General features: G+C 53.1%; 1 protein-coding gene and 1 non-coding gene across 2 annotated transcripts; one reads left to right on the top strand and one right to left on the bottom strand.

Moving 5' to 3' along the window:
• On the bottom strand, nucleotides 1-25,640 carry SMO (smoothened, frizzled class receptor). The gene is made up of 12 exons (XM_075558649.1): nucleotides 25,298-25,640; nucleotides 10,338-10,543; nucleotides 9,591-9,800; nucleotides 8,805-8,977; nucleotides 8,251-8,470; nucleotides 8,031-8,154; nucleotides 6,590-6,682; nucleotides 4,041-4,149; nucleotides 2,804-2,989; nucleotides 2,344-2,492; nucleotides 1,506-1,640; nucleotides 1-1,354 (listed from the first exon to the last, which is right to left on the bottom strand). The coding sequence occupies exons 1-12, from the start codon at nucleotides 25,623-25,625 to the stop codon at nucleotides 918-920; spliced, it is 2,370 nt and encodes a 789-aa protein (XP_075414764.1). The 5' UTR covers nucleotides 25,626-25,640; the 3' UTR covers nucleotides 1-917.
• On the top strand, nucleotides 5,797-5,857 carry LOC142457536 (U7 small nuclear RNA). Its single transcript, XR_012786253.1, has one exon. It is a non-coding gene; the product is annotated as a U7 small nuclear RNA (small nuclear RNA).
• Nucleotides 25,641-25,840: the final 200 nt, after the last annotated feature.

The following is a 25,840-nucleotide window of genomic DNA, read 5'->3' as shown; positions in this document are numbered from 1 at the left end:
TTTATACAAAAGCCTTTTATTTACAGTATTCCTTCTCCCCACCCCTCTTCACACCTGGGGCCCAACCAGCTTCTAAGGTTTCCTGCAGTCTGGTTCTTAATCGTGGGGCCTTGGGGACACGGCCAGGGGGGTGGTCTAAGAGGTGGGCATCCCCTCATCCCTGGGGCGTGGAAGTTGAAGGAACCTTTCCTGCCTGTCTGCTACTTTTAAGGAAAAGTCCCTCAAGTCAGAAGGTCCACCCCCCAGTGGTGGATGTGAGGGAATCTCACCATGGGTCTCTGTGTGGCCTCTCCTAGGCCACACCAGGCCCAGCCTCTCCCTGGACAGGGAGCCCAGTGCAGGGGTGGGGTGGGAGAGAGGGGACGCTGCAGCTCAGGGGCCTAAATCAACAAACAGGGCAGGGGAGTAGGTTGGCCTGGGGAAACTAAAGTGGGGAAGAGGAGGGTGCTGGACAGCCAGGGTGGGGTTCTGTCTGGCCTGGGGTAGGGAGGGTCAGCAGGGTACCTTTCCTGAAAGAGGAAGCAGGAACCCTGCCCTCACTAGACAAAGGGCTAATGAGCCACTAAAACTTTTGGTCTGAGCGAGCCAGAAAGGGTCCCACTTGGTTCACCTGCCAGCCACCTGTCTAGCTACCACAACCCATGGGGGTGGGGGTGCTGTCACCCCCGCTTCCGATGCCTGCCCCACGGTGTAAGCTCGGCGTTTCAGGACCCTGCCAGAAGCTCCGAAGACCCGGCTGATGGGTCGAAGGCGGGCCACAGGGATGCCTCAGCGTCCTAGGGTCTCTTCTCTCTGCCTCTGGGGCATTGGGTCCTCGGGGTTCCTGGAGACCCAGCTCCCCAGGAAGCACTAGCAGCGGAGCGGCGGCGCCTCCAGTAGCTTCGGCTCCGTCCAGTGCCAGGGAGGGCGCTCCAGGCTCAGAAGTCCGAGTCCGCGTCCATCAGCTCCGCCTCCATCAGGTTGGTGCGCGAGTGGATGGGCCCCAGCCCCTGCCCCTGCCCCTGCCGGCGGCCCTGAGCCCAGGCCCCCGGGGCTGGGGCGCTGGGCAGAAACGAGTCCTGCAGCTCCGGACAGAAGGGGTTGGCGACCAGGGTCCAAGTGCCCTGGCGGCAGGGCTCCCCGGCTCCCCAGGGTCCCGCAGCCACCAGGCATTTCTGGCGGGGCAACTGCGGCAGCCGAGGGACGGCGCTGGGGGCGTGGCCGGCCGCGGGGCGGGGCAGTTCGGTGGGCGGCCCCAGTGGACACACCTCCTTCTTCCTCTTTCTCCGCTTTTTCTTCCTGCCCAGGCGCTTCTCCAGCTCCGGGGAGATCTCTGCCTCCACCAGCCACAGGTTGGCCTGCTCCTCCGGGGGCACTGGCGGTGGGGGAAGGAGGCGTGAGAGGCGCCCCGGCTTTGCCCACGCCACCCTGCTCCTCCTCAGACCCCCCTTTTAATTCTGGGGCCCCCAACTCTAAACCTCCAATGCCTCTCCTTTCTTCCCTTCCAGAAACCCAAATCCCCGTACCTGGGGTGGCCACTGGGGTGACAGACACATCCTGGGGCAGGATGGCTCCTCTCCGAGCCACCATCTTGGTGACATGCTGGGCCCAGGCAGAGGACACGTCTGCAGAGGGCTCGTTGAGGTCAAAGGCCAAGCCAGCTGTGGGGTTGCGGGAGGGACATGCAGGGTGAGGCCACAGCCCCTGGCTGGCACCGCCTCATCCTGCACTGCTGACCCTCCCACCCAGCCTCTAACTAAAAGTTCACCCTGGAGTCCACTTTCTGAATCCAGAGAGAGAGAGAGAGAGACAGAAATCCAGTGTCCGGCCCTGGCTTGCTCTGGCCTTTGTGGAGGGCGGCCCTCCAAGCGCCAGGGTGGGCAGGAGGGGTGTCAGTGATGAAGAGGCAGTGGGTGTCTGTTCTTGACGGAATCGAGGGTGGCCGTGAGTGCTGGTGGGTGGGGGTACAGCATGATTCAAGTAGGAGGGTCACTACCTCCTCCGTACACTCCTCCCACGCTAACTTCCCAACGTGTGTGTTCACATGCAATAGTGATGAGAGAAAAAGCCCAAGCGAGCAGACCCAGGGGAAGAAACAGAAGGGACAAGTGGCCAGGGGACCCCAGAGGCAGGAGTGTGTGAAGTAAAAGAAAAGCAATCAAACTCGTTTCTAAGGAGTCCATCCTGCCTCACAGGCAGGGAGAACTGGCCCCAGCGGCTTCACAGAGGCTGACCGCCACGGCGCTCTCTTCTCTCCCTGAGCTGCAGCTGAGCTCCGGCAGCCAGCCGGCCCTACTGGGTTGGCAGCCCCGTGCTTAACCCACCCAGGCACCGGAACCACCCGGGGAGGCGGGCCAGGCTCACCCACGGGCCCGTCGTGGGAGACGGTGTGCATGCTGAAGGACAGCTCCTGGCCCGGGTTCTGCAGCAGCTCGCGCCGCTTGGAAAAGGCCTTTGCGATCATCTTGCTCTTCTTGATCCGTTTGGGCTCGTCGTCACTCTGCCCGGTCAGCCTGCGGGGAGTGGGGAAGGGAGAGGCAAGGGGTGGAGGGTCAACAACCACTGCGGAGTCCCTCCTGGGGCCTCATGGATGCTGCGGGGCCAGGCCTCCTCTGCAGAGCGGGCTTCCCCTAGCTCATCCCTTCACCTAGCCAGCCATTGGCAGCGACCAGAGCACTCGGCCCAGCGTGACACCAGAGGGCAGTGGTGAGCAGCAGGGAAAGGCTTTCCGCGGTCCAGCGCAGGTTCCGCCAGGGGACACTAGGGGACGCTGACGCTGTGCAAGTAGGGCGAGCGCTTTGAAGGGGCTGGCAGCTGACCCCACCTGCACCAGGTGCGCCTCCAGATGAGCAGCGTGGCCTTGGTCCAGACCCAGGTGCTCATGGCGATTCCGGTGCCAAACATGGCAAAGAGGTTGATCTTCTCCACCAGGAGGCTCGGGCGGTTCTTGATCTCACAGTCGGGGATGGGCTTCTTGGTGGGCAGCCCAATGGTCACGTTGGCCTGGCACCTGTGGTGAGGGTCAGAAGGGTAGACAAGCTTTCAGGTCTTCTGGGGAGGTACCCCGACCATCCAGCCTTTCTAAAGCAATGGGCACGGATTCTCATCCCTGGCTGGTCCCTGGAATCACCCGGGAGCTTTTAAGGAACTCCTGGCGCCTGGGCCCCATCCCAGGGATGGAGAGTCTCTAGGAAGCACCCACTATTTTTACAAGCTTTGCACGTGAGTGAGATGGTGCACAGCCAAGCTAAGACCCACTGCCCTGCAGTCCGGGGTCACAGAGTGGGCAGGAGGAGGCCAACCAGTCATATCCTGGAGTCCTGTGCAAGTGGTTAAGCTCTGCCACAAACAGGAAGGTTGGTGCATTCAACACACTCCGTGGTGCCTTGAAGACAGGCCCGGCAGTGTTGCTCTCAAAAAGTCACGACCTTAAAACCTGGAGCCCAGTTCTGCTCTGCACATGTGGGGTCACCATGAGGCGGGTCAACCCCGCTACGGCAGCGTGCTGAATTGCTGTTCATTGGAACACCAGGCGTCTTCCGCGCTCGGACTCGCTGTCCCGGGGACACAACGGAGCGGACTCAAAGCCAGTACCCAAGACTCACTGAGAACTGTGGGAGAGAAGCCACGCCTCCCATGCGGGGGTGGACACTAGACCCTGTAAAGCAATGGTTCCCATCCTTCCTCACGCCGCGACCCTTTCAGACAGTTCCTCGTGTGGTGGGACCCCCCCAACCATCAAATTATTTCTGTTGCTGTTTCATCGCTGTCAGTTTGCCACTGTTATGAATCGGGCGACCCCTGTGAAAGGGTTGTTTGCCCCCTCCAGGGGGTCACGACCCACAGGTTGAGAACCACTGCTGTAAAGACCGCCTAGGAATGACCAACCGAGAGCAACCAGAGAAGCTCGAACAGGAACTGGCCGCAGGGCTTGCAGAGGGAAGTGCGGCGGGGAGCAGACCCGCGGAGGCTGCCGGCCACGTTTGGCAAGTTACAGAGCCAATGATGTCTTGGGCACTGGGAGGAAGGCAGCCAGGCGGCTGGGTGGTTCTCTCACTCACAGCACGTAATCCCGGAAGCTGCGCTCCCACTCCGCCTGGTTGAAGAAGTCGTAGAAGTGGCAGCTGAAGGTGATCAGCACAAAGCCAAAGGCCAGGAAGCCAAAAATGCCTGTGGACGACAAAAGCCATTTCTCCAGGAGACGCGGATGACGGACGAGGCGCTTCAAGTCCACACCAAACTCTGGTTCATTCAGCAATCAGGCACTTTCTGTGTACGGAGTCGCAGGCCTGGGGGGTGTAGTGGTTCTATGTTGGGCTGCAAGCTGCAAGGTCAACAGTTCGAAACCAGCAGCTGCTCTGCCCGAGAACGAGGAGGTTTTCTAATCCTGTGAAGAGTTATATCTTGGGAACCCACAGGAGCAGTTCTACCCTGTTTCAAAGAGTTGCTGTGAGTCCGACTCGACTCAGTGCCGGTGCGTTTGGGGTTTGTGTAAGGAGCCCCCAGAGATTAAGCACTTGGCTTTAATGGAAAGTTCAGCAGTTCTGTGACAATTAGGTTTTTGTGCCAACACGGCACCTGTCAGAAGATATGGGTGGAGTTTAGCCTATCAATCAGGTCGCAGCGTGATAACCTCATTTGCAGGTGCCCCTGAGATAAATAGCTCTCTGGAAGTGAGCCACTCTCTCTCTCTCTCTCTCTCTCCTTCACCTTACTGCCGGCGAGCCATGCTGAGACCTGCAGGAGTCTTGTGATGTTTCCACCACTATCAGAGCCACAAGACTTTGCACCCACTGGCCTGTGATCTTCCTGCATTCTGCATCATTGCATGTGACTGTTTGAGTCTGAAGAGGAACTTATGGACTAGTATCGGACTGAAGGACTTGAGTTGGACTGGGCTGGGATAGTCTCACCATATAAAATTACTCTTTGATACAAAGCTCTTTCTTATACATACATGAGTGTCTCTGGATTTGTTTCCCTCGTCCACCCAGCCTAACAAGTTACTACCCACCAGATGCCGCAGATGTGGCTGTCTGCTTCTGCGAAGACTTACAGCCCTGGAAACCCTCTGGAGAGCTTCGACTCTGCCTGTCAAGTCGCTATGACTCACGGGCACAGGGTGTGCCAAGCATGGGGTTCCTGGGTATTGCGAATGCCGAAGCTCTGGGTTAGTAACCAAAGGGCTGGCACTTTGAATCTACCGGAAAGGGCCTCAGAAGAAAGGCCTGGCTTCCTGCTTTTGAAAGATCGCAGGTATGGACAGCCCTACAGAGCACAGTTGTACTTTGAAACATCGCCCTGGGGTCAACCGTGGAGCAAGTGAAGGAGCCCTGGTGGCTCAGAGGGCAACTGCTCAGCTGCTTCCTGAAAGAGGGACGGTTTGAAAACACCTGTCACTCTGCGGAGGAAAGAGGTGGCCATCGGCTTCCATAACGATGAGAGATTGGAAACCTCTCTCCGATTGGTTGCCATGAGTAGCAATTGACTTGATGGCAGTGTGTGTGTGTGTGTACACCTAGCAGTGTGTACAGTGAAAGACAAGGAACCACCAATGGCCGTGTCGTCTGATATCTGGAAGCTTTATACTCAATCAAAGGGGTGACATAGTGGGGCTGCTAACTGCAAGGTCACCAGTTTGAAGCCACCAACAGATATGGTGGGGAAAGATGAGGCTTGCTGCTCCTGTAAAGACTGACCATCTCAGCAACCCACAGGGCAGTGGGCGTAGTTTGGGTTTTTATGTTAAGTCAGAAGGTCTGTGTGTGAGTCCTTTGCTTTTCAATAACTTTTTTTTAACTACAAAAAAGCATGTTCTAGTGCTACAGCTCTTTTAGAGTTTGTCTAGCAGGTTTTCTGTTTTTTTCTGGTATCCCCCACCCCCACACACAAAAAGCATGTTCCGTGTATGAAGCAAAAAAAAAAAATTGTGTTTTTAAATACAGTGGAGTGGATTCCGACTCGTAGCAACCCCACAAGACAGGGTAGAACTGTCCCTGTGGGTTTCATGACTCTGTTTATGGGAGTAGAAAGCTTCCTCTTTCTCCCTCAAGGTGGCTGGTGATTCTGAACTGCTGACCTTGCAGTTAGCAGCCCAACGTGTAACCACTCACGACCCACTCTCTCCATTGATAATCTAGCATATCTCCTTTTCTCTCTGCTCAAACAAGTGCTTGTAAAGAGAGCAACAGGCTTACTGTACGTTAATGAGCCCATTCAAGAAACACTATCCCTATAACTGCTTTCCTTCCCCAAGGTTGGGAAACACATGGTTGTGGAAGGCGGGGCGGGAGGTTACTGAGCGCCTGAGGGATTGGGGCAGCAGCGGGGCGGAGAGTGTTGGCCCCATGGGACCCCCAAAGGCAGCTGAGGCTGGGGAGGACTCAGGCTGAGCTGCACTGCCCACAGTAAGACAGGAAGGGGAGAGGGACATGGGCGTGAGGAAGCAGTCTTTCCAGGGACCCCAGCATTCTTCTACCTGAAAAACCGCTCTCGGACATCAGCACGCACACACCCATTCACACGTGGGTGCATCAGGCCCTTGTTTCCATGACTGCTGTCCCCACTGAGCCCTGCAGTCGGCGGCTTGTGAGCCTGTCCCCTTGCTCACCCAGGCGCAGCATGGTCTCGTTGATCTTGCTCGCAGCCTTCTCGCTCAGCAGCCCAGGGTGGTTGCTCTTGATGGAGAACAGAGTCATGACTCCTGGACAGGGGGAGACCCCAGACGTTAGCAGGGGGTGAGGCCATACACCAAGGGACATGGCTGGGTGAGGGCGCAAGGGTCCCCCGGCCCTGGAGCAATGGAGAGCCAGCTGGTGGTCAGCCATGGACTGGACAGTCAGTTGAGAAGAGCGAGGGAGACTCGGTCCCAACCTTGCCACCCCAAGGATGGCCTTGAGGTCAAAGCTGGGCTGATGGAAAAGGCATGGCATGGACCGGAGAACGGCGCCACCTGCTGGGATTCCATGAGCTGCATAGAGTAGCTCACAGGTTCCGTTTTTTTTTTAAAAGACATCTGTTCGGAGTGAAACAAATCTTAATGTATTTTATAAACACAATAAATCCAACGCGTTATCATTGCAACGTGTGATTGGGATGACAACTTTATGGGCGCTTTGACATCCTAGTTCTGGTGCGGAGTCTCTGAGGAGTCCTGGGTGTTTGCAGACAGACAGACAGCTCAGTGAACAGATCAGTTTCCCTGTGGGGAGTCAAGGGGTAGGCTGGGGTGGGGTGGGGGGTGGCACAGAACAGATGCCAGAGAGCAGAACACAGCGCCACCGAGAGGGACAAGAGAGTACCGGGTGTGGAAAAGGAAGTTTAGAAACCAATCTCCTACAGACATGGGCTCTGTGGGACCAGAGGCGTATGGTGGAGCTTGGTGGCAGGAGAGGGACACCAGGGGACAGGGAGCCTGTGTGTGCACGTGTTGGAGGTGAGCAATGGCCCAAGGCCTGGAGTCCACAAGCACCTCACATGACTGAGTTCAGCCCCACAGCGCTTCGCAACTGGCGGGGTTTCTATGACCCTGCGTCCAGCAAATCTGTGGGCGCCCATTGTCCCACAGCGCGTGCTCATTTTGTGTCTCAGCGCCACATCCTGGCCATTCTCACACCGTTCCAGAGCTCTCCATCCCACATGGTGACTCGACGGCAGGAGAGTGTTACCATAACTTGTCTTTAAACTGGCAAGAAACCGGAACAATCTGCGACTCACTTGACTGCCTTGTTTGCTTTATTGGGATGGTCTGGAATTGAATCCCCACTGTCTCTGAGGTCTGCTTACACACACACACACACACACACACACACGCACACACGAGCTGGACTGTGCGAACGGGGCAGGGGAGCCTCTACACAAGAGCACTTGGCTAAGGGGTGGCCCAGGTGGGAACCCACGCAAGTTCCACTCACTGAGCCTCCCAGCTTGAGACCGGCTCTGCGGTAAGGGGTGCATTTTTTCTGGCCAGTGCCTGCAGCCCTCCCGCCACTTACACCAGCAGGTGCTCTGCATTCTGATGGCCCACCGGGCCCGGCCTGGTGCCTGCTCACCTCGGATGAGGAAGTAGCCGCCCACAATGAGCACCAGGCCGATGGGGGCCAGCACAAAGCCAGCGCGGTACCGGTAGTTCTTGTAGCCCACGAAACAGATGCCGCTCACCGAGTCCCCGTCCACCTGCAGCAGGAAGCGGGAGGGTGGAGGTGGGTGGTCACTGGGCCTGTGATGCCCAAGCCCACCCTGCTCAGGCCCCGGCCCCTCCCAGGGACTCACCTGGGCCACGGCGAGGATGGCCACCGTCAGCACAAAGGGCAGTGACCATGTGAGCAGGTGGAAGTAGGAGGTCTTGCCCGACAGAGGCTGGTAGGTGGTGCCCAGGGCTTTGAAGGAGGTGTGCCAGGCGTAGGTGAGGACCACAAACCAGACCGCACCGGCCATCAGCGCGTAGTAGACGATGACAAAGATGGTGACGCAGGACAGGGTCTCGTTGGAGCTGCAGAGACAGGTGGGAAGGTGTAATCTGGGGGGTCATTCTAGACTGCCCCCTCTGTGAGGTTCCCCTATCCTGTCCCCAGATCCTTGGATTCTAAGATCTGGGGTCCCCTAGGAGATACGACCCAGGTCAGCATTGAAGAGGACTCAGAAGGGGTCCTTCTGAACAAACCACCAAAACCCAGACGCTTGGGGAGACTGGTGGTGGGGAGGCCGAGTGGAATCCTACACTGGGCTCAGAGACAGGCCATCTCCCCCTTCTGTGGTAAACCCACATTTCAGCCCTCCCCTTCTCCCTCTCTTGCCCTTCCCCCCAGGTCCCCTAAGACACCTACGTGGGCTCCCCAAGCCTCATGGTGCCATCTGCCCGGCAGACAATCTCCCGACGGGCCCCGTCCATGAACTGGGCCAGCCAGCCAATGCTGCCCACGAAGAAGCAGGCATTGACGTAGAAGAGGATCACAGCGGGGTAGCGATTTGAATTCCGCCAGTCGGCGACAAACGTGGCCTAGAGAGAGAATGTGGGGCCTGCCCGGTGAGGCTGAGCTGCCACAGCCGCCTCAGCTGCCTTATGCTGACTCCCCCAAACCAAACCACCCAACTGGGGCTGAGTAACACCCCCCCCTCCCCGACGTGTGGCAAGCCATGTTTCTGATTGTCTTCCGGGAGAATTTCCACAGCTGTGACCTTTCAGAAGGAGCCCTCCTGGAGGCCTGGTTCCAAGTTGGGCTTCGATCTGGAAGGTCAGCAGTTGGTAACTGCCAGCCACTCTGTGGGAGGAAGACGGGGCTTTCTACTCCCGTCACGAGTGATCTCAGAAACTCTCAGGGGCAGTGCTCCCGTCTTATAGGGTCACTGTGAGTCGGCATCGACTCAATGGCAGTGAGTTTGTTTTTTCCCTCCATTTTTGGTGACCTTTTTGGATGCAGATCACCCAGCTTGGATTCCAAGGGCATCACTGTCACTCCGAGGATTTGAACCACTAACCCTTCTATTAGTACCCTGGTGTTTAGCCCTTGATGCCTCCCTTCCTGCCAGGAACTCCCAGAATTCTCTCCCTGGGGAACCAACTCCCCACCCCCAGATCCTGCCTATCTCCCCGACAGCCGGCCCCCACTGACCAGGGTGAAGAGCGTGCAGAGGCCCGTGACGGCTCCGAAGCCGGCGATGTAGCTGTGCATGTCTCGGTGCTCGTCCTCCGTGAAAAGTGGGTTCTGGCACCGGATGCCGCAGCCCTCCACATCCTCGTACCAGCTCTTGGGGTTGTCCGTGCGAACTAGCGGCGCCTCGCACTGGCCCGAGCTGTTGAACTTGATGTTCTGCACTTCGTTCTGCCACGGGAGGAAGGGGAGGAGGCTCAGGGCGGGAGCTTCAGCAGTCCCTGGCTTCCTTCCGGGCCGGGCTATGAGCTCCAGCCTTGCCACTTAGTGGCCAAGAGGCCTTGGGCAGACGATGTGGCCTCTGTGGACCTCACCTAGAACCGTGCCTGGCTGGTGGTGGCATTTAGGGGAGGGCTGCGCCACTGGGAGAGGCTTGCAGGAGCCTGTGCTGATGCTGGCCTGTGTTATCCCCACCACCATGATATGATGGTGGTGACTGTCAACAGAGTCTGTCTCGTGTCTCTCGCCACTGGGCGCTGGTGTGTCATGCCTCCTGAGTGTGAGACAGGTCTCCCAGGAACCTGGCATTCAGTCAGAACTGCCCTAAGTCCTAAGTCCCCACACCGACCACAGGGAGTGGCCCAAAGACCTGGGTGGACACAGCTATTCTTAAGAAATAAGCAGTTAATCCCCGGCTGACTGACCCAGCCCAAGAGCTACCGTCAGGTTTGTGGTCCGTGGACCCCTGGCCCTGCCCCAAGCACTCACCGGGCAGCCTTCGGGGAAGTGGTCGGGGGTGCAGCGCAGGAAGTCGGGCCAGCCCCGCTCCCGCTCCACAATGGCGCAGGGGCCGCGGGTGGCCTGGCAGAGGGTGCGGCTGGGCAGCTCCACGCGGTCATTCTCACACTTGGGCATGTACACAGCGCACAGCAGTGGCTGGATCACTGCCCAGCAGCGAGGGGCATTCCGGAGGCCTGCAGTGGGCAACAGCACGGACACACCACGGTGAGGACCCTTCCCAACTCCGACTAGGTACCACCACCCGAGCCCGAGTCCTGTCCCCCAGGCCCCAGGCATCTCTCCGCCACACCATCAAAGCTGTCAGGCAATGGTGCTGCTCAGCAGGGTACTTGGGGTGGCCTGGTCTTTGGGCTTTGGGCGAGATGTCCCTTCACCAGAACCAGGGTTCCCCATGCCCAGACCCCCAGGCCCCTCATTCTTACCACACCGAGCTGAGACAGAGAAGAGGTGGGAGCTTAGGAAGAGGTAGTCAGAGGAGCAGGTACGCCCAAGCCAGAAGAGGAAACAGGAAATCAGATGGAGAGAGACAGAGCAGATTCTGTGTGGCGCAGAGGGAGGAAAGGCGTGGTCAGCAAGGCAGAAATGGGCCAGGGCTCCTGGCCCTCCAAACCCTCACCCCACCCCTTGTCCCCCCATACCTCCACCCTGCTTGGCCCAGGAGTTCCGCCAATCACCCTGGCTTCAAGAACACCCATCTCCTAAGCAGGAGCTTGTCTCCGGAGAAGCGTCTGAGAAAGTGCTGCCCATGCGCGTACCTGTCCTGTGGCCAGGCTGGGGCAGGTAATAGAGAAGGACCTGTTCCTATAAAGATGACAACCTTACGGATGTGCTTTATACAATTGATGTATGTATATGTGTGGATTGTGATAAGAGTTGTATGAGCCCCTAATAAAATGTAAAAAAAGAAAATGATTAGGGCAAAGAATGTACAGATGTGCTTTATACAATTGATGTATGTATATGTATGGATTGTGATAAGAGTTGTATGAGCTCCTAATAAAATGTTTAAAAAAAAAATGACAGCCTTAGAAGCAGGTCCATCCTGTCCTCTGGAGTGGATGCGAGTGGGGATCAACTCCACCGCACATGACCCCCCAGATAAGGAAGGAGCCCGAGGGGCACACTGGTTAAGTGCTTGGCTAACTGAAAGGTGTGTGGTCTAAACCCACTGGCATGGGGAAGACCCGACGGCCTGCCTGTAGTGGGCAGCGCTCTGCCACCTGCCCCTGTGGCTATGAATCCAAAAGATAGAGAGGCAGCACCTGCCCGCAGCCACGGAAACCGCGGGCAGCCTGTCTCAGTTCCTGTCTTGACTCTACCTAATCTCAACCCCCAGCCTCAGTTTCCTCAGCTGTCAAGGGGGGCGGGGGGGTGAGATAGGACATTCGGTGTCGCCGTCATCAAGTCAGCGGGCCTGCTTCTCTCACAGCCCCCACGGAGCGGGGAGCAAGCTTCCACCCGAAGACCCTCTCAGGTCGCGCTTCTCACACCAGCCTCAAGTCAGAATCACCTGGGGAACTCCTTTCACGCCAGAATTTCTGCCCAAAGTCAGGGGCCCAGGGCCCTGTGCCTGCCAAAGAGCCAGCACGGGGAAGAGCTGGGGGTGACGCGACACTGTCCTGCCTTGATTGTGGTGGCCATGTTTACACGCCTATCGATTGAGCCAGGGAGCCCCGGTGGAGCAGAGGTTAAGCAGCTTGGCTGCTAAGCCAAAGGCCAGCGATTCAAATCCACCAGCCTGTTCCTCAGTAGAAAGAAGTGGCAGACGGTTTCTAGAAGGCCTTGCAGTGGAAGACCGTGGGAGCCCAAGACCCATGCAGAGCTTCTGGTCAGACTAAGCGGCTGGCAGATCCCCTCTAGCCACAGGCAAGGGTCTGCAGCAGCTTCACTGTCAGACGTCGATCCTGGTCATCCTGATTAGGCTGGATCAAACTTGCTCCTCGGCCAGTTGGCCTCCCGCTGGACCCAACCTGACTGTGTTCTAGGTGCAAGGATCTCTTGCTTGTTCCATGACAAAAATTCCTTCCCTGGCTTTTAAACTCTGGATGGAAGTCTTTTCTTTCTTGTTCATGGTTGGTATTTTTGTTGGGTTTCCCAGCTTGTGAAGGAGGAGTGGAAGCATCGAGATAATAACGGATGAGAGGGTTTGTAGGGGATGCAGGGGTGGGGGCGGGGAGTGGGGAGGGTGAGGGGATAAAGTGGGCGGGTAAAGGAGAATTAGAGCTGAATGGGATTGGACAACTCATTTTAAAGGTGATTTAATCACGGGGGGAGAAAATGTTTTGTTGAAATAATCATTTTGTTGGGGGCTCGTACAATTCTTATCACAATCCACACGTACATCCATTGGGTCAAGCAAAGAAAACGTTTTAAAATTGCGGCAATGATGGTACAATTCTTGACATGACTGAACGATTGAATTGGATGCTGTGGATCATGTGCCAATCAAACGGAAGAAAAAAGAACTGATTATAGCTCTGGAATGGGGCAGGTCTGCCCTGTCCTGTGGGGTCACGATGAGTTGAACTGACTCTATGCATACAGCATGTATTCATAAGAACTCACAGAACTCTACAGCCAACAAAGGGAACTTCACTGCACGGTTGTTAAAGGATGCATTTTAAACCGGGGGTGAGGGCAGTTACCTGGAGTAAAATATATCAATTAACTAATAGTATTGTGCTTCTCTGGAATCTGTGATCTCACTGCCATCAAGTAGAATCTGACTCAGAGAGCCTGCTACAGTGGTTCTCGACCTTCCTGCTGCTGCGGCCCTTTGATACAGCTCCTCATGTTGTGGTGACCACCCCCTAACCATAACATTATTTTCCTTGCTACTTCATCACTGTAATTTTGCTGTTGTTATGAATCATCATGTAAATATGTGCTATGCAGGTTGTATTTTCTTTTCTTTTCTTTTTGTTTTTTTAACATTTTATTAAGGGCTCATACAACTCTTATCACAATCCATACATATACATACATCAATTGTATAAAGCACAACCGTACATTATTTGCCCTAATCATTTTCAAAGCATTTGCTATCCACTAAAGCCCTTTGTATCAGGTCCTCTTTCCCCCCCTCCCTCTCTGCTCTCCCTCCCTCATGAGCCCTTGATAATTTATAGATTGTTATTTTGTCATATCTTGCCCTATCCGGAGTCTCCCTTCCCCCTCTTCTCTGCCGTCCATCTCCCAGGTAGGAGGTCACATGTGGATCCTTGTAATCAGTTCCCCCTTTCCAACCCACTCACCCTCTACTCTCCCAGTATCGCCACTTACACCCCTGGTCCTGAAGGTATCATCCACCCTGTATTCCCTGTGCCTCCAGCTCCCATATGCACCAGTGTACAACCTCTGCCCTATCCAGTCCTGCAAGGTAGAATTTGGATCATGGTAGTTGGGGGAAGGAAGCATCCAGGATCTGGGGAAAGCTGTGTTCTCCATCGATACTACATCGCACCCTGACTGACTCATCTCCTCTCATAAACCCCTTTATAAGGGGATCTCCAGTGGCCGACAAATGGGCTTTGGGTCTCCACTCTGCACTTCCCCCTTTATTCACTATGGTATATATATATATTTTTTGCATAATGCCTTATACCTGGTCCCTTTGGCACCTTGTGATCGCACCGGCTGGTGTGCTTCTTCCATGTGGGCTTTATTGCTTCTGAGCTAGATGGCTGCTTGTTCACCTTCAAGCCTTTAAGACCCCAGACACTATCTCTTTTGACAGCCGGTCACCATCAGCTTTCTTCGCCACACTTGCTTATGCACCCAATTGTCTTCGGCAATCGTATCGTGGAGGTGTGCAGCCAATGATATGATTTTTTGTTCTTTGATGCCTGATAACTGATCCCTTTGGAACCATGTGATCACACAGGCTGGTGTGTTCTTCCATGTGGGCTTTGTTGCTTCTGAGCTAGATGGCCGCTTGTTTATCTTCAAGCCTTTAAGACCCCAGATACTATCTCTTTTGATAGCCGGGCACCATCCGCTTTCTTCACCACAGTTACTTGTTCACCCGCTTTGGCTTCAGCAGTTGTGTCGGGAGGGTGAGCATCGTAGAGTGCCAATATAATAAAAGAAAGTATTCATGCATTGAGGGAGTGCTTGAGTAGAGGCCCAAGGTCCTTCCGCCACCTTAATACTAAACCTATAAATATAGACGCATCGATCTATTTCCCCATCCTCATATATATATTTGCATGTACATGTCTTTGTCTAGACCTCTATAAATGCCCTTTGACTCCTAGCTCTTTCCTCCATCTCCCTTGACTTTCCTCCTGCCCCGCTACCATGCTCCGTCCCCAGCTGGGTTCCAGCTATACCTCTTCTCTACGTAACCTTACGCAGGTTGTATTTTCATGGTTACAAATTGAACATAATTAAAGCATAGTGATTAATCACAAAACAATATATAATTATAGATTGTGAAATATTTATTCCTAATGACAAATAAATGAAAGTTTGTCTTGAAGCATGGTGCAATATGGGTAACAGTCTTCACACCAGGCACTCGTATATGGGCGTATCTGCATGTGAGCAGACCCGCCTGGAGATGGATAGAGGAGCGGTGTCTCGGTTCCTAGGACCATTGGAAATGTGTTTTCCGATGGTCTTAGGTGACCCCTGTGAAAGGGTCATTCGACCCCTCAAAGGGGTCTCTACTCATGGGTTAAGAACCGCTGCTCTAAAGGATCTTGTAACTGGCCCTGTGGGTTTCCTGGGCTGTAAATTTTAATGGGAGCAGAAAACCTCATCTTTCTCCATCAGAGTGGTTGGTGGATTCAACCCGCTGACCTTGGGGGTTAGCAGCCCTGCGGGAAACCCCTACTCCAGGAGGATTTTTGTGATATTTGTGGTAATTATCAACTTTAAAAAATATAAACTTTGTTTTTATGCATAGTCTATTTTAAACTTAAAAACTCCCTAAGGAAAAGATAGTTAAATAAATATTAAAGGGTTTTTGGAGGCCATCTAGTAAAAAAAATTAAGTAGGCGCCTTACCCCTTCATTATATTGAAATAAATTCTGGAACGATCAAAATGGGAATATTTTTAAAAGGAACTATTAAAATACTAGATGACAGCATGGTAAATGGTGTTTAGATTTTGGCCTGGAAAAGGGTCTTTGATAAATGACAGAAAAACCAGATGCCTTGAAATAAAAGACTTAAAATTCAGAAAAATAGACAAATTCAGTAGGGTGAAACCAAACCAGATCATAAAGCAACAAACTGAGAAAATAAACTTCTAATCCTATTTGGAGCTGAAATCTATCTGTGCACCAAGCTCCTCCAAGTCAGTAAGAAACATACAACTTGAACTGAAAGATTCAACCCCCTCTCCCCCCACCAACAGCTCTGTAGAAGAAAAGGTCGGGCAATCTCTTTCCACAAAGATTACAGCCTAGAAAGTCTATGGGGTGATTCACTCACATGGGCAGGCCAAGAGTCACAATGGACTGGGCAGCACCCACCAACAGGACAGGTCACGTTGAAGCAAAACAAACGGTCTTCCAACTCAAAAAGAGATGCTCAGCATCACTTAGGAGGAAAGAAATATGCCACAAACCACATCAGGGTACCAGTTATAACTTTCCGAGTGGTTAGGGAGCATCGAGGCACGGCTGACCTACAGACACCCCATGTGGAACCGGAGACACAGCCAGTCCTGAGCCATCCTCGCAAGAGCTCCTAAGCTTGCAGCCACGGTGTCAACCCACCTCCGTGAGGGTCTCCCTCTTTTCACTGCCAACTGTAGAGTGGAAAGGATACAAATACTGTATTGACAAGAGTTTGAAGGAACTGGCATGCTTATGGATTATTGATGGGATTAAAAACGAATAATGTTCAACATAATGAATGATAATATTCAATAATATTATTCATATGAATACCAATATTCATTGGTGGGAAATATTTGGCATTACCCATCAAAATTTGAAAGATGCAATAAGCAACGATGCAGGCAGCATCAAGGGAAGATGGGAAGAACATGCAGAATCACTGTGCCAAAAAGAACTAGCTGACAATCTATTTCAGGAGGGAGCATGTGAGCAATAACTGCTGGTACTGAAGGAAGAAGTCCAAACTGCATTGAATACATTAGCTGAAAACAAGGCTCCAGGAAGTGATGGGATACCTGTTGAAATGTTTCAAAAAGCTGCAGAAGCACCGGAAGCACTCATTCGTCTATGCCAGGAAATCTAGAAGACAGCTATTTGGCCAACTGATGGGAAGAGATCCACCCATATTGGTGCCCATTCCAAAGAAAGGTGACCCAACAGAATGCTCAAGAACGTCATTGGTATTGTACACAAGTAAATTTTTGCTTGACATCTAGGGTCTTAAAGACTTGAAGGTAAACAAGTGGCCATCTAGCTCAGAAGCAACAAAGCCCACGTGGTAGAAGCACACCAGCCTGTGTGATCACCAGGTGTTGAAGGGATGAGTTATCAGGCATCAAAGAACAAAAAATCCTATCACTGTGAATGAGGGGGAGTGCAGAGTGGGGACCCAAAGCTCATTTGTAGGCAACTGGACATCCCCTTATGGAAGGGTCACGGGGAGGAGACACGCCAGTCAGGGTGCAGTGTAGCAATGATGAAACATCCAACTTTCCTTTAGTTCCTAAATGCTTCCTCTCCCCCACTCCACCCCACTATCATGATCCCAATTCTACCTTGCAAGCCTGGCTAGACCAGAGGATGTACACTGGTACAGATAGTAGCTGGAAATACAGTGAATCCAGGACAGATGATCCCTTCAGGACCAGTGGTGAGAGTGGCGATACCCAGAGGATGGAGGGAGAGTGTGTTGGAGAGGGGGAACTGATTACAAGGATCTTCATATAACCTCCTCCCTGGGAGATGGACAACAGAAAAGTGGGCGAAGGGAGATGTCGGACAGTGTAAGATATGACAAAATAATAATTTATAAATTATCAAGGCTTCATGAGGGAGAGGGAGGGGAAAAATGAGGAGCTGATGTCAGGAGCTTACATGGAGAGCAAATGTTTTGAGAATGATGAGGGTAACGGATGTACACATGTGCTTTATACAATTGACATATGTAGGGATTATGATAAAAATTGTATGAGCCCCCAATAAAATGATTAAAGAAAAACATTTTTTTTGCTTAAGATCCCCCAACAATGATTGCAGATCCATTGACAGGGAGCTGCCAGAGGTGCAGGCGGGATTCAGAAGAGGACGTGCATCAGGGACATCATTGCTGACATCAGATGGATCTTGGCATCCGATGTTTACTTGTTTTTTATTGTCTATGCCAAGGCATTTGACTGCATGGACCATAATGAACTGTGGATAACTTTGAGAAGAATGGGAATTCCAGAACACTTGATTGTGTTCATTCAGAACTTGTACCTGGATCAAGAGGCAGTTGTGTGAACACAACAAGGGAATGGTTTAAACAGCATGGCTTAAAATCAGGAAGAGTGTGTCAGGGTTGTTTCTCCTCATCAAACTTATTCAATTTGTATGCTGATCAAATCATAAAGAGAAGCTGGATTATATGAAGAAGAGGATTGGGAGATTGGAAGAAGGCTTATTAACAACCTACAATATGCAGATGACACAACTGAAAGTAAGGAGCAATTGAAGCACTTGCTGAAGAAGATCAAGGACCTTAGACTTCAGTATGGATTACAATTCAATGAAAGGAAGACCAAAATCCTCATAACTAAACCAATAGGTAACATCATGATAAATGGAGCAAAGGTTGAAGTTGTCAAAGATTTTGTCTTACTTGGATTTGCAAGAGATGCTCAGGGAAGCAGCAGTCAAGAGATCAAAAGACATATCGCATTAAGTAAATCTGCTGCACAGACCTCTTTAGGGTACTGAAGAGCAAGGCTGTTACTTTGAGGACTAAGGTGTGCCTGACTTAAGCCATGGTATTGCATCAATATGCATGTGAAAGTTGGACACTGAATAAGGGAGACCACAGGAAAATAGATGCATTTGAATTGTGGTGCCGGAAAAGAAAATTGCAAGTCTCATGGACTGCTAAAAGGACAAACCAATCTGTCCTGGAAGAAGTAAGGCCAGAGTGCTCCTTGGAGAAAAGGGTGGCAAGACTTTGTCTTACGTACTTGGGACATACTGTCGTGAGAGACCAGTCCCTGGAGAAGGACATCATGTTTGGTGAGGTGGAGGGGCAGTGCCAAAGAGGCAGGCCCTTGATGAGATGGACTGACCCACTGGCTGCATCAATGGGCTCAGGCATAGGAACAATTTTGAGGATTAGTTGACAGTCCTCCACAGATCCGGCATCACCACCCAGAGTTCCTGCTAAAACCCTATTTCTTGGCAAGTCCACTCCTCTTAAGTATGTACCTGAGGGCACATTGGAGACTCAGTGGTAGAATTCACCCTTCCAGCCAATTTTCTCAACTGCAGCTTCCACTCATTTGTTGGACGCCATGTTCAAACCCAAACCAAACTCATGGCAACCCGGCAGGACAGAGTAGAACCACTCTGTGGGTTTCTGAGATGATAACTCTTTACGGGAATAGGAAACCCCATCTCTCTCTTGTGGAGCGGCTGGTGGTTTTGAACTGCTAACCTGGAGGTTAGCAGCCCAGTGCACAACCGCTAAGCCACCAAGTTCCTTGGATGGCATGTTAGGCTGAAAAGACAAAACAAGAAACCACCCTCTGCCATCGAGTAGATGCAGCTTCATAGCAACCTTCTAAGGCAGGGTGGAACTTACTGCCTCTGGGAGTTTTGAACTGCTGACCTTGCAGATCTCAGTCCAAGGCATAACCACTACCCCACCAGGGATGGCGGTGCAAATCCACCTAACATTTACAATACTGCCAACCCAGCCATAGTGTATTCTACCATGCCTGGGAGATTTAATGCTGGGCACACCAGAATCCACTGAAGAGCATGCTGACAGCCATGTTGTTCGTGACCCCAAATCAGGGGCAACCGAAATGTTTACCAGGAATAAAATGGCTAAGTAAATTATGGTGTTTTCATTGTATTCATGCAATGAAATATTACTCAGCAATGAAAATAATGAGCTACAATAAGATGGATAAATCTTACAAAATAATATAGACTATAGTAAGATGAAAAAATCATAGATAATGCATTCCTGTTTGTATAAAGTTCAAAGACATGCTCCCTTGAACAATGAAGTGACATGAGAACAATCGTCAACATTTCCCCCAAAGTGTAGCTCCGAAGGCAAGGAGGGGAAGGGCAGCTAGATCCGTGGCAGCAAGAGGGACAGAATGGAACTGTGAGAATGCGGAAACACTGTGGAAACCATAACCCAAAGCACAGAACAATCTCATATGACAAACATTAAAGGGAAACTTGGCGTGCTGTGTCCGCCTTCACCTGAAAGGCAATCAAGGTTTGTTTGTTTGTTTGTTTGTATGCCAGGAAGGTGGTTACCTCTAGAGGAGGCAGGGAGTGTGGGGAGGAAGACCAAAGCAGGGTTCCTGGGGGGCTTGTGGGGTTCTCTTTCTTCCCTCAGATGCCCCTTTCATCAAACTCAGTACATCTGTGCTCCGGAGGCCTGGATGGTGCAAACAGCTCGTGCACTCTGCCTACCAACCACCCAGAGCAGTGGTTCTCAACCTGTGGGTCGTGACCCCTTTGAGGGTGGGGGTGTCGAATGACCCTTTCACAGGGATTGCCCAATTCATAACTAGCAAAATGACAGTGATGAAATAGCAAGGAAAATAATTTGCTGGTTGGGGGTCACCACCCCATTAGGAACTGTATGAAAGGGTCACGGCATGAGGACGGTTGAGAACCACTGCCCCGGAGGCTCCTCAAAAGAGGGTGCGGTGCTCCCTTTTTACAAATGTAAGGTCACTGTGGGCCGGCACAGGGCACTGCCTGCAACAAGTGGGCGTGGCAGCTCCATACGAACCAGCAACCCTCCTCTGGGTGTCTGCCGGAAAGAAGCAAGGGCCATCCACGGACATGTGTGCTCTCCACGTGCCTCGCTGCAAATGGCGCAGACGCTCAACAGTGGAAGAATGGGTCCCTACCCACAGTGGAGGACTACACACCCAGATATGATGACAGCGATGAGACCACAAATCACTCCACGGTCCGGAGGGTTCCAGAGGCCATTATGCTGAATGAAGTTAGTCGATCACAAAAGGGCAACCATGGGTGAGGTGGAGGGGTGGTGCCAAAGAGGCAGGCCCTTGACGAGATGGGCTGACCCAGTGGCTGCATCAATGGGCTCAAGCATAGGGACAATCTTGAGGCTGCAGGTGACAGTCCTCCACGGACCCGGCATCACCACCAGAGTTCCTTCTAAACCTAAGGTGACCAGATTTCAACATTGGGACACCACTGACAAAGCTCAGATCCTGGCGAAATAGGCACATGGCAGCCGAAAACCATATACCCTAGCCTGTCCTGCATTCTTTCCCAAAATCGGGACTTTTTAAAAACACCGCGGGACGCGGGACAAATTGTTAAAAATCGGAACTGTCCCGCCAAATGCGGGACATCTGGTCGCCTTATTCTAAACCCCTATTGCTGGCAAGTCCACTGCTCTTAAGCATGTACCTGAGGGAACAGCCTTTGGAGGGTCCCCAGGGAGGAAGACCAAGATGGCAGCTGAAGCCACACCTGGAAGGCTGCCAGGTAGCCAGGACGGGGTGGGATGGATTAGGGGGGTCGGGGTGGCGTTTTAATGAGTGATTTGAATTGGTGAATAGAGAGCTGACAGCATGAAATGTAAACCCCCCACCTAATTCACAGTTAAAAGTTCATTTAAGAAATAAATAACCAGTCATTTCGAAAGCCCTGGGGAGCATTCCGCTAACACATTGAGTTAGCTTGAGTCAGAACTGACTGGTGTATGGTTTATCAGGGCAACTGATAAACATCGATGCTTTCCCTGCTGTTGTCCCTGTGTGTGCCACACTCCACCGCTACGGTTACAGATCCGTAGCAGAAATGAAAGCTCAGATCCCTGAATGTGTCTGTAGGTTTCTGCTTTCCAAAAGAAACCCCACCCCCAACATGGTGTGGTTTAACTCAGTGGTTCTCAACCTGTGGGTCGTGACCCCTGGGGGGGGGGCGCATCAAACGACCCTTTCACAGGGGTCGCCCGATTCATGACAGTTATGAAATGGCAACAAAAATAATTTTATGGTTAGGGGGGGTCACGACAACATGAGGAACTGTAATAAAGGGTCGCAGCATTAGGAAGGTCGAGAACCACTGGCTTAACTGCTTCTGATTGTCAGTCAGGTCTGCTGAATTGCTCCCGGCCTCCGGCCAATAAAAGACCATCACCACTCAGCCCTCTACTCTGCCTCTGGGCGGCAAATGAGACATCCCTGTCCAGCATCTCTGCTTTTTCTACGGGCTGCTCCCGGTGGGCAACAGGCCTGCACCCAGCCTTGGGCACCCATGGAGCAATAGCAGAGGGCAGTGCTACGTGCTGGCCCTCAGGGATCCGCTGCCCACGCCAGCTGCAGGCCTCTGGTATTTCCCCCATTTACCAAATCTGAGTTGGCCGAAGCTGGACCATGATGTGCTTGGTCAGCTTGGAATGCCTGGCCAGCTGTAATGGAAAGGGGTGCTGGCTGAGAAAAGAGGCCCAAGTCATGAACGCCTGAAGAAACAGGATGCTGACCTTGGTCCAGAATCAATCTAGAAACGTCGATCTCCAATGGCATCTTTCTAAAGCCTCAGTTGCTGGGCCAACGGAGCACAGTGGCTGCCTGTCTTCATCCACTCACATTTCTTGGCCAGTTGGGCACCCATCCGTAAATGTCCAACGCACACTTCAAATCCACGTAGCTGCCCACCCACGAGCCCACCCGCTGCCACCAAATCCTTTCTGACTCACAGCGACCTTTCGTGAGAAGAGTAGGCCTGCTCTTTAGGGTTTCTGAAGAATGCAGGTAACCTTGGCAGAAGCAGGTAGCCTCATCTTTCTCCTGGGGAGTGGTGGGTGGGTTTGAATCACTGATCTTATGGTTAGCAGCCCAGTAATTAATCCACTATGCCACCAGCGCTCCTTGCACGTCCACTAACTAGGAGCACTAATATGAGACGCGCAGAAAATAAATGTTGGGAGGACATGGAGAAATGAAATCCTCCACTGCTGGTAGAAATGTAAAATGGTACAGACGCTGCGGCTCCACAGCTTCTCAAAGTTACACATGGAATGACTCGCTGCCCCGGCAATTCCACTCCTGGGTACATGCCCCAAAGTCTGCAAAGCGGCAACACACACAATACTTGTAAGCTAGCATTCATAGCAGCATTATTCACAATATCTCATAGGTGGAAACCACCCAAGCGTCCACCAACAGATGAACCTTAAACAAATGTGCATACGACCAACACCCACTCCTCACTCGTTGACATGGCTCTGTTCCAAAGACCAGGCTGCTAGGCAGAAATGGAGGATGATTACATCAGATCACCAAATAGAAGATAACCACATCATTGACATAACCGCCACATGAGAGCCTTCTCTGACTGCCCAATCGGACTGGTGCATCACTGTGGATACACTGAGAAGCAGGGCCCAGCCAAGTTGATACACAATAACCTTAATCATCACAGCCAGCCCAGCATCTGTTACTTCCAGACAGTCTTCCTGAACATGCACTATTTTTGGTTATGGTGATAAGTATGACATGTCAGACAACCAGATAGGTGATGAGGGATTTTAGCCACAAAGAAACGAAGTTCTCATACATACTCCAGCAAGGGTACCGGTGGACAAAGTTTAGGGCCCCACTTAGGTGAAATTCTTGGAATAGGCAGATGCCTTGGGCCAAAAACTCATTAGTGGTTACCAGGTGCTGGGGGGAAGGGGAAATGAGCTTTACCGCAGACTGAGTACAGAGCTTCTGTGTGAGACCCAGGAGCCTTCTGGTGGACTCTCTCTTAGGCAAACCCAAGTCTATCAAGAGCAAAACCATGCTCCAGTTTTCAGTGCCCGATCACCAGGCCCTCCTCCTAAGGGGGCTTTTTGGTGAGCAGCCTAGCAGGGGAACGGTTGGCACCCCCCAGACACGTATCTGGACGAGTCGTGGTGATGGTTCCATAACATGATCGTTGGGCCTTTGCAGTCATGAACATCTCTGAATTGTAAACTCTACGACTCTCTGGTTGCATATATTTGATCACAAGAACGAAATCGGCCCCTGCTCTCCTCCTCCAGCCTCCCCTCTTAGGGCTGGAAATGCAGTTGGGAGTCAAGCCAGCAGTGCAGGGCCTCAAGCTCACTCTGGGTTAACACCACCACCACCCCTACCATGCCCCGAGGCTCCCATTTTCCCTCCTCCGTGGCTTCCTCACACAGCACCTGTTACACAGCTGTACAACCATGATACCATGATCACATGTGGTCATTATCTCATTTCCCTGCCATCGAGTCAATTCTGACCCAAGGTGACCCCCTATGACAGGGTAGAACTGCCCTGGGGGCGTTGCTGAGACTGTAAATCTTTATGAGAGTAGAAAGCCCAGCCTTTCTCCTGTAGAGCGGTTGGTGGTTTTGAACTGCTGACCTTCTGGTTCGCAGTCCATTGCTCAATCACACATGAAGGGACTTCCATCATCTTTGGATTCCATTTGTCCATAGACCATGTTGCTGTTAGGTGCTCTCATTCATAGCGACCTCTTCTCCAACACAAGGAAACATTGCCAGGTCCCGCACCATCTTCTCAACTCTTGGTAGGTTGCAGCCACTGTGTCAATCCATCTTACTGAAGTCTTCCTCTTATTTGGCAATGATGCTACTTTACCAAGCATAATGCCTTTCTGGGGACTGGTCTCTCCTGACAACACGCCTGACTGTATATCAGGCTAATGTATAGATTTCCAAAGAGACCATGTATGTGTGCAGACTTTAGAACCTGATTCTTCACATGACCTGGGGCTCTACCCTAAGGGTACCATCCTCCAGCACCTTGGCCATGGATGGCAATGTTGTAAAGTCCAGTGGCCAGGCTGACAATGACAGGTAACCTACACACCCCCTCTCTTCCACGCTGGGCCCTTGGGCAGCACTATGAGATGAGGCACCCCAGAGCTGTCAGAAGAGGCTGCCAGATCTGCCCCTGCTTGGTTTTTCCATTTCTTTTTCCAGGAGAGTTTCGGGATCACTAAAAGTGGGAACCACAAGGCCGGTTTGCTTCCAGGGTGCCTGCAGGTGTTCAGCCCTACATTCCGCCCACACTGCGGTTTTGATTTCCCACGGCAGTTTTTCTGGCCCTGCCATAATCCCAGGAGGAGGGGAGGCCTCTGGAAATACCCACAGGCCCTCGTTGTCCCCAATTTACGGGTCCTTCACGGTCCTGAGCAGCGGGGGCAGAGAACACACAAATAACGGATGTAACCACTTCATCCATCCATCACACACCCAGGCAAGCAGCAACGGGCCCATTTTCCAGATGCGGAAACGGAATTCTCTTGTGAAAGCAAGACAAGTTCGGTACTTCCTGTCTGCCAAATCAAGAGTTCCCCAACTTTCCGTTACCTTTAATTGTTCATCACACGGATTCTACTCCATTCTCCCCGCGCCCCACCCCGCCCGCTTCCCTGCCAACTTGATATCCCTCCGAGGGTTAAACACCTCGGAGTCGACAAGGCTCCTCCCTTGGTGGAGCATCTTTTAAAAAATGCCCCTGGCTGTGGCTTGGCTCCCGGTCCTCGCGGTCCCCAGCATCTACTGTTCACCCACCAGGCTAGGGCCCTTTGTGAAGGACCGACTCCTCCACTCCATCCCCCATCACCAAGGGTCCCATCTGGCACGTACGTCCCTGCCCCAAAGTTTCAGCCTCTCCGGGCGTCCCCTCCAAAGCGCAGGCTCTGAGCCAGTCCTTTCCACGTCCTCACCCCGCCGCCGCCGCCGCGATCCCCCGGGCCGCTCCGCTGCGCTCCAGCGCGCTTACCGGACCAGAGCAGGAGCTTGCCGTGCGCTTCCTCCTGGGAGTCGGAGTCCCCGGCCAGCAGCGTGGAGGTGGCCCCGTAGGGCAGCGTCGAGCCCAGGCACACGTTGTAGCGCAGCGGCTCGCAGGGGGCTGCCCGGCCGCAGTGGCTCAGCAGCGGCGGCGGGCCGGTGGCGGCCGCGCTCCTCCTGGCGCTGCCGCCCTCGCCCGGCGGCCCAGGCCCGGTGGCGTTCCCGCTCGCCGCGGCGCCCCGGCCCGGGCCCCCGAGCAGCAGCAGCAGCAGCCCCAGCAGTGGGAGCGCCGGGCCCCGCGCCGCCCGGGCCGCGGCCATGGCCCGCCGCGCCAGCTCAGCAGCCCCGGCGCCGCCGCCCCCCGCCCGCGCCCCGGGCCACGCGCGCTCGCCTCGCCGCTCAGGCCACCGGGGCGCCCCGCGGGCCCGGCACGGGATCCCCCCGCACGCGACGCGCGCCACGACTCTTCGGCGCCCGACTTGGCGAACTTGGGGCGCCTCGGCCCATGGCGGGCGGCGGAGCCCGGGCCGCGGTG

This window comes from Tenrec ecaudatus, chromosome 9 (assembly GCF_050624435.1).
Source record: "Tenrec ecaudatus isolate mTenEca1 chromosome 9, mTenEca1.hap1, whole genome shotgun sequence".
Classification (NCBI taxonomy): Eukaryota; Metazoa; Chordata; class Mammalia; order Afrosoricida; family Tenrecidae; genus Tenrec; species Tenrec ecaudatus.
This window is presented reverse-complemented; position numbering and strand designations above follow the sequence as displayed.